The sequence below is a fragment of the Lactuca sativa genome, chromosome 9, assembly GCF_002870075.4.
Source record: "Lactuca sativa cultivar Salinas chromosome 9, Lsat_Salinas_v11, whole genome shotgun sequence".
NCBI classification, from domain to species: Eukaryota; Viridiplantae; Streptophyta; class Magnoliopsida; order Asterales; family Asteraceae; genus Lactuca; species Lactuca sativa.
In genome coordinates this window covers 86,349,708-86,358,381 of record NC_056631.2, presented here as the reverse complement: position 1 = coordinate 86,358,381, position 8,674 = coordinate 86,349,708, and the positions used below count along the sequence as shown (strand labels likewise).

At 31.5% G+C, this 8,674-nt stretch overlaps 2 protein-coding genes across 2 annotated transcripts; both read left to right on the top strand.

Moving 5' to 3' along the window:
- The first annotated feature begins 607 nt into the window (after window positions 1-607).
- Window positions 608-2,263, top strand: LOC111896836 (uncharacterized). The gene has a single exon (XM_023892820.1). The coding sequence runs from the start codon at window positions 608-610 to the stop codon at window positions 2,261-2,263; it is 1,656 nt and encodes a 551-aa protein (XP_023748588.1).
- A 364-nt stretch (window positions 2,264-2,627) lies between these two features.
- LOC111896848 (xylan O-acetyltransferase 1) lies at window positions 2,628-7,730 on the top strand. Its single transcript, XM_023892830.3, has 5 exons — window positions 2,628-3,467; window positions 3,563-3,734; window positions 5,643-5,842; window positions 5,946-6,104; window positions 7,254-7,730. Exons 1-5 carry the CDS (start codon window positions 3,082-3,084, stop codon window positions 7,600-7,602), a joined length of 1,266 nt encoding a protein of 421 aa, XP_023748598.1. The 5' UTR covers window positions 2,628-3,081; the 3' UTR covers window positions 7,603-7,730.
- Window positions 7,731-8,674: the final 944 nt, after the last annotated feature.

Below are 8,674 nucleotides of genomic sequence, written 5' to 3'. Positions count from 1 at the left end.
AACGAGATCCTGGTTTGCGTAAGCAAATTTATGATTATTCAATTAATCAACGAGATACTATTATACGAGCATATATTACTCATGGTCCCTTTCAACAAACACTTTCTGTATATCCAAAATCTAGACCAGGAACCCATAAACGTAGTTTTCAAGCTTCTTGGTTTAAGTTATATCATTGGCTTGAATATTCAAAGAGCGTAGATGTTGCGTTTTGTTTTCCATGTTTTCTATTCAACAAGCCTTCTGGAATGGGACACTACGGCCAACGAGCATTTACTATAGATGGATTTCATAACTGGAAGAAAGTTGGTGAAAAAAATTGCTCCTTTTTGAATCACATAAGGACTGAGTGTACATCTTTTCACAATGTTGCACAAAAATCATGTAATGATTTGTTAAATGAGGCGCAAAATATACGAAATGTGTTTGAGGCATTTACAGAAGAGGGACGTAAAAATAATAGATTGAGATTGAAAGCTACTATTTATACAGTCCGTTTATGTGCATTTCAAGGAATTGCATATAGAGGCCACGATGAAGGATCAGATTCCATAAACAAAGGAAATTTTCGTGAAATATTGAAGGCACTTGGCGTTTTAATATAGAGATGGAAGAATTGTTCCGTACTGCTCCTAAACATGCATTATATACATCACCATCAATTCAAAAAGAGATTTTAAACCTTATCTCAACTAGGGTGAGGAGGATGATTTGTGAGGAGATTAATGGAGGAAAATTTTGTTTAGTTGTTGATGAAGCACGTGATCAGTCTAATAAAGAACAAATGTCAATTGTTTTGAGATTCTTAAATAAAGATGGCTTCATTATGGAGCGTTTCTTTGGGCTTGTTCATGTACCTGACACTACATCACAAACTCTTAAGAATGCAATTTATTCTGTATTGTCACATAACAATCTTGATCTTAAGTCAATTCGTGGTCAAGGCTATGATGGTGCAAGTAATATGCGAGGTCATTTCAATGGTTTGCAAGCATTGATTTCAAATGATTGTCCATATGCGTATTATGTTCATTGTTTTGCACATCGATTACAATTAGCATTAATGGCTACTTCCCAAGGAGTTGTTGCATTACAGAAGTTTTTTACTCGATTATCTTTTGTTATCAATGTTGTTGGTGCTTCCTCCAAGCGTACCGACCAACTTAGAGATGCACAAGCTGAGGAAATTGCATATAAGATTTCTATTGATGAGTCAGAGACAGGTAGAGGTCTTAATCAAATTGGTACATTACAACGAGCTGGCGATACTAGATGGAGTTCTGACCTCAAATCAGTTTCGAGCTTAATTAAAATGTTTAGTCCAACTTGTGAGGTTTTACTTAAAATTATTAAAGATGGCAACGGTCCAATCAAAGGCGACGCAGATTCTGCATATGAGGCTATTACTACATTTGAGTTCATTTTTGTTCTTCATCTCGAGAAAGAAATAATGGAGATTACCGATTTACTTTGTCAAGCTTTACAAAGACAATCTCAAGATATTTGTAATGCATTGAGGCTAGTGACATCCACCAAATTGTTATTGCAAAAAATGAAAGATGAAAGATGGGACGGTTTGCTGTCTCTTGTTATGTCGTTTTGTCAGGAACGCAACATTGATATCCCTGATATGTCTTCTCCATATTTTAGTAGAGGGGCTCGAGCACGTAACGAGCATAGTGATCATACACTTGAGCATCATTACCGGGTGGATATATTTTATGAAGCAATTAATTGTCAATTAATGGAACTAAATCATCGATTCAATGATAGATCAACGGAGTTGCTTCGACTTTCAACAACTTTAGATCCTAAAAGTGTCGTTGAGCCTTTTCGAAGTGGTGATGTGATTAAGTTAGTAGAGAAGTTTTATCCCGGAGATTTCAATGAACAAGAGAAAGTAGTTTTGAAAATACAACTTCAACATTATCAGATTGATGTCGTTCAACATGTAGATTATAAACTATTGACATCTATATCAGAATTGTGTCAATGGTTGATAAAGACAAAAAGAGTGGCGAACTTTCATCTTATTTATCGAGTAGTGAGTCTCATACTTACTCTTCCAGTTTCTACTGCTACAACGGAGAGGTCATTTTCGGCAATGAACCTCATTAAAACAAGGTTACAGAATAAAATGGAAGACGAGTTTTTGAATGACTCATTGGTTTTGCACTTCGAACGAGAACTTGCTGAAAAGATTAGTTTAGACACAATTGTACAAGACTTTAAAAATGCAAAAGATCGTCACGTTCCACTTTGAAAAACGATGTAACAGTATTTATATTAGTTTTCATGTTTACAATTTTAATATGTCATAGTTTTGCTCAAAATAAAACTTGCATATATATTTTAATTATGAAGTTTTGATTCCGGCCCCCCTACCTGTAGTGATTGTGTTCCGCCCCTGGGTAAGGTAAAGTAATATGAAATGTAAGTGGAGTTGGGATTGAGGTTGAGGTTGAGGTATGTTTATTTATATAAATTAAAAGATTAATAATAAAATAGTTTTTTTAGGTAAGACAGTGATCAGGAATGCAACAAAAACAAACTATAGGGACCTTCAGAATTAAAACAATAAGTTAGAAACCAAACGTGCAAATTATCACAAACTATAGGGACCATTCGTGTAATTTACTCTAAAATCTTTATTAAACTATATTTCAGACAAAAGATCGTGGCTTGTTGAAGGAGGTCTTTAACACAAAAAAGACAAAACACAATTAGAAATTTTCCATTTATTCTGAAACAAGAGTACCTCTCATCACCGGCTGTGAAAAGGATCCATGACGCCCACTTCCCACGACCCTTTCTTCTCACTCCTCCTCCTCCTCCTCTTTCTCTCTCTAAAACCAGAAATGGATATTCAAGAAAGTTGTTAGAACAGTGGAATTTTTTAAGCAAAATCCTCAAAAAACCAACACTTCATCCACCAATTCAATATAGACAATCACCTTTCACCAAATTCATCCTCAATTTCCCCATAAATGTCGCTCTTTTTGTTCCTCTCTACATCTTCAACATCTTCTCTCTCTCCTCCGTCGGAAAATCCCTCTCTTTCTCTTTCCCTACACCGCCGCCATGAACTACCGGAAAAATAACCACCTCTCTGTTTCCGCCGTCCTCCTCTCTGTTTTCCTCATCGGAATCATCTTCTACAACGAAGACGTTAAATCACTAACAAAATTCCCGTTCTATACACTCCAGTTTCAGAAAATCACTCCCCATGAAAACCCACTTCCGAATGAGCAACAGACCACCAACTTGACGGCGGAAGACGACGAATTTCCACCGGAAAGCTGCGATATTTTCGATGGGAAATGGGTTTTTGACGATTTGACACATCCTTTGTATAAAGAAGAGGAGTGTGAATTTCTGACTGAACAGGTTACGTGTATGAAAAATGGGAGACAAGATTCTATGTATCAGAAGTGGAGGTGGCAGCCTAAAGACTGTAATTTGCCAAAGTAAGCTTACTCTGTTCTTCCACTTTTTTAAAATTGAATTAATTGCTGAATTCTTGATGATTTTAATTGTGTGTTTTGGGGGAAATGAAATGAAGGTTTAGAAGGAAATTGTTGGTGGAGAAATTGAAGAACAAGAGGCTTATGTTCGTTGGAGATTCGTTGAATAGAAATCAATGGGAATCAATGGTGTGTATGGTTCAATCGGTTGTTAGTTCAGGAAGAAAGAGTTTGATCAAAACAGGGTCTCTCTCCATTTTCAGAATCGAGGTTTCTTTCTTCTTCTTCTCTCTAAGAATTATTCAATATTCGTATTCAAAAAGTAAAAGTTCTAGGAATTGATATAATAATATAATATGAAGTTTAGGAATTTGTCTAATGCAAAGAGTTTCATAGTAAATTAGAAATATTCCAACTTATCTTTACAAAATGTTTAATCATTCATAGTAAATTAGTTGTTACATTATAAAATACAAATAGTTACATCAAATGATAAAATAATGGTTAAATTTTTGATAAAATAGTGAAAAGTTGATGGTATGTTACATTATCTAGTTTATAATATTATGTTACGTGAACTATTAAAAAAAATAAAATCATCTTGTATTTTATCATCAAACCCAATAATTTAACGACATAGCATTACTCCAACATGGAGGGAATTAAAGGGTACTTTTGTTGGGTGTAATTGTTTAATAACCTTAATGTACTTATATTGCATACTATAAATTTAGTGGAATATCCTTAAATAAAAGATTAATAATGTCCTTAGATGGATAGTTGACTATTTGTTTGTTTTTTTCAGAAATCACTTATTGCTTAAAAAATACCATCGGAATGTAAGCAATAATAATGGTCTACTCATTAAATATCTTTATTTTAATGTTATTTTTTGAATAAAACATTCAAGTTGCTTATACTTTGATGTCACATTTTTTTAAAAACAATGATAGTTTTTGATTATTTCTTATTATGACTTTGATTATTTATTATTTATTACTCTCTGATTATTTATTATTTATTACTCTCTGATTATTTATTATTTATTATGCTTTTTGATGTCTTACTTTTATAATACGACTTAATTACCTTTATAAATGATAGCCAATTTAAACTGAAATTTCTTCAAGCTTTTGAAGGGAAAAAACTTTTGTAGTCATTTTTCATAATGATGTCTTTAGCATTTAATGAAAGTAAAGCAAATGGTCCTACAAAGATTCCTCCATGGATTTACAAAAAAGGTTAAATTACTAAACAACTTACTTTAAGTTGTTTTTTATATTTAAATAATGTTTCTTTTTGTTGCTTATTTTAGATATATTAGCTAAAGTGAAATTGACCTATATTAGTTTCATATTATATGTACTTCAACTTAACAATAAATGAATTTAGATAGTTTATGAAAAAAAAACGTATTATTATTCTTAAGATTGTGACATTGATTGAGAGGTTTTGTTATGGTATGTTTCATGTATTTAATTATTCTTCATGTAGTTTTGATCAAATTATGCATGAAATTTAAAAAAAAAATGTTAGCAAAAATCTACCGTTAAGTTTTACTCTATACTTTTGAGGGTTTTTATACAAATCTTGTAAATATTAAAACTTGCAAAATTGGTACTTGCTTTAGGACAGAATTCTAAGGAAATCTAAATGTTGTTTTCATTTTGGGGTTGCTGACTTGTTTCAATAGAAAGAGTAAATTACAATTTTGGTCCCCAAGTATAGCTGTTTTTTGCAATTTGGTCCCAAAAAGTTTCTTTCGAAATTATGGTCCTCATCACGCTGCTTGAAATGTTTTTAGTCATTCTTCCAAATAAAACGACTGTTTTTGCTCCCTGATTCGAGCTTATTTTTGCAATTTTGTTCCAAAAATCATAATTATTTTGTTGGTATAGGGACCAAAAACGTAACAAAACCTAAAAGAATGACCAAATTTACAAGAGAAATTTTATTTTGGATAAAAATTGAAAAAAAAAATCATATTAGTTTCGGGTCAAAAATATAATTTACCCCAAATGAAATAACTTGCTTTCTTTTCAAAAACTCTAATCCAAAAATTTCAAATTGTGAATCAATAATCATAACAGATATTAGCAAGATTAATTATATTTAACTGAGAATTTAAAGTATTTGATTATTATAACTTTGAATGTTGAATTTTATTAATTATTTCAGGATTATAATGCCACCGTGGAATTTTACTGGGCCCCATTTTTGGTCCAATCAAACTCTGATGATCCAGAGATACACAGCATATTAGACAGAATCATCATGCCTGAATCAATTAATAGCCATGGTCAAAATTGGAAAAATGTTGACTATTTGGTCTTTAACACATATATTTGGTGGATGAACACAAGAAACATGAAAGTGCTGTAAGCTTCATTTTTCATTTTCTCACCTTTTTTTTCAACTTACATTTTCCCCATTTTAATTTATTTTATTTGCAAATAAATTATCATAAATTTGATGAAACAGGAGAGGATCATTTGATGAAGGAGCAACAGAATACGATGAAATCGAGAGGCCTTTAGCATATGCACGAGTGTTGAAAACATGGGGCGAATGGGTTGATAAAAACATAAACCCTAATCGCACCATGGTCTTTTTCAATAGCATGTCTCCTATCCATATAAAGTAAGTTCACAATTTTATTAATATAATTCATTCCCAATAACATGTTACGTTAAAATAACGTAATGTTATTTTTATAGAAAAAATAGTACTCACATGGCATGCAATATTTAACCTATTTCATCTAAGAATTGACATCTTTAAGTTAGAAAATTTGCTCTAATTGTTTGAAAGGTTATAAGTAGAACTCTTCAATTACAACATTATATGTTAAAAACTATATTCAATGGTAGCAATGTCATCTAAACACATACCAATTTTCAATGCTACAATGAAATAGATATTTTTTAAGTACAATGTTTTATTAAGAAAATCCTTGAAATTACAATGTTGTAATAGAAATAAATGAAAGTATGTTGCTTTTATAAATAAATAAATGATGTTATGTTGCTATTTCTTGCATCTAACCTTTATTTTAATAAGTAAATGGTAGTTTAGGTGGATTTGGTTGCTTTGAATCTATTAGTAACGTATTAATTAGCTAAACATGAGTTGTAATCACACCCTTTATGGTAAACCCACAACACGTTGCGACACTTCAACTATACATATGTCCCCACATGTTCGTCCTAATGATACAGAGTTTAGAATACGAATTCGACTTCAAGGTTTTTTTTTTTTTTTTTTTTTTTTTCACTTCAGCTATGTGGCAAAATCCGAGATAAAAACTATTTACATTTAATATCTTATCAATTTGGTCATTTAACTATTCCTTATTAATTAAACCATTATATTCGTTTGACTATTAAAATAAACATTGTTCTGATATTAGGAAAAAATACAAAAGAAAAAAAAAATCATATATTTTCATAATTTATTGATTTAGCCACACTGGAATGTTATTTCGTTTATCGAATTAACCATCAAACAATTATTATAACAATCAAGAAAATTATCCAGCTAAATTGATAAAAATATATAAAGCACGTTGACTTTTTCACTATTTCTTTTTTCCTTTCGGTAGCCAAGATAACTGATTTTGGTTGAATCACTACAAAAAGTTGTTAAATAGCTAAATGGATAAAAAAAATTGTAGTTTGTCAAACTATCATTAGTTCTAAGAAATAAATAGTTAGTAGTCACTAAATATTATATATTTAAGGCTTATTATAAGTTATTTCAACCTTATGATAACAAATAAAAAATATTTAGGAGCTTGGACTGGAATAACCCTGAGGGCATCAAATGCGCGAAGGAGACAAGTCCGATCCTAAACGTGACCGCACCGCCAAACGTGGGCACGGACCGTCGACTTTTTACGGTTGCAACCGATGTGATTCAATCAATGAAAGTTCCAGTGAATTTCATCAACATAACTACTCTTTCGGAGTATCGAAAAGATGCACACACCTCAATCTATACCATTCGTCAGGGCAAATTATTAACCGCAGACCAAAAAGCAGATCCTGCCATTTATGCAGATTGTATTCATTGGTGCTTACCTGGATTACCTGACACGTGGAATGAGTTTCTTTACACACGTATCATTTCTCACTTGTGACACATAGTGACTATTTTGGGGTTTTTGTATATTGTTTCCCTTTTTTTGTAACTTTTTTGAATGCTATTATTTTTCATGTATATTTCGTTTTTGGAAAGTTTTGGTTTTTAGAAAGGTTTTTTTGGACATGTTTTGTTTTGTCTCTTTTTGCTGACAATAACCGCATAGCCTTCGAACAACGAGCATTTAATGTATGTTTGTTGCAGTTTAATACCTTAAAGAGAAAGATATTGAATTGATGGAAGGTTGTAAGTAGTGTTTTAAAAACCAGCCGGTCGAACAGGTTGAACTGAGAACCGGAGAATTGAGCGGTTCAACTAGCACCAGTTTTATGTATATTTCTGAACCGGAATGAACTGGCCGGTTTTTACAAAAACTCGGTTGAACCAATTAAATTAAATAAAAACACATGAAAATGGATCGTTTTGCATAACAAACTTTGTTGTTTTTTTTCACTTCTATTTGGATTTCTTTGAATATAACACATGGTATTGTTCAAGGGTTTTTTAACACGTTTGTATTCATCTAAAACTATATTTTGTTTTTTTATTGTACTTTATTTTTCTTTTTGATATACGTGGATTGATGTAAAATTTATGGTTATGTGGTTTTTAATGTATTTTGATTGACTTACGACTTGTATTTATATATATTTTTAATGTTAAACATGTGGATGTCTATGTGTGTAGGAAAATAAAATAAAAAGTTAAAAAAAAGATGAAAATTATAGAAACTGGTTGAACTGGCGATTGAACCGGTTAAACCGTAAACCGATCATCATATCGGTTCAAATAAAAAAACTGATTTTTAAAACATTTGTTGTAAGCTATTCGATATTTGGTTAGTATGGTTAATGTGAGTGCTACGCTTGAACTGCTCTTTGTTGTAGTCACATAGAGAACGCCTTGTCCTATATTCCCCCATCATTCATAGGAGATACTTTGGAACTAGTTACAATACAAATATAAAGATCAGGAAGAAGAATAAATAGTTGGTTTTAAATATCTATATTTTCATATTGTTGATGAGAAACCATTCCTCGAGAAAATACATTTGTAACACTATAGCATCT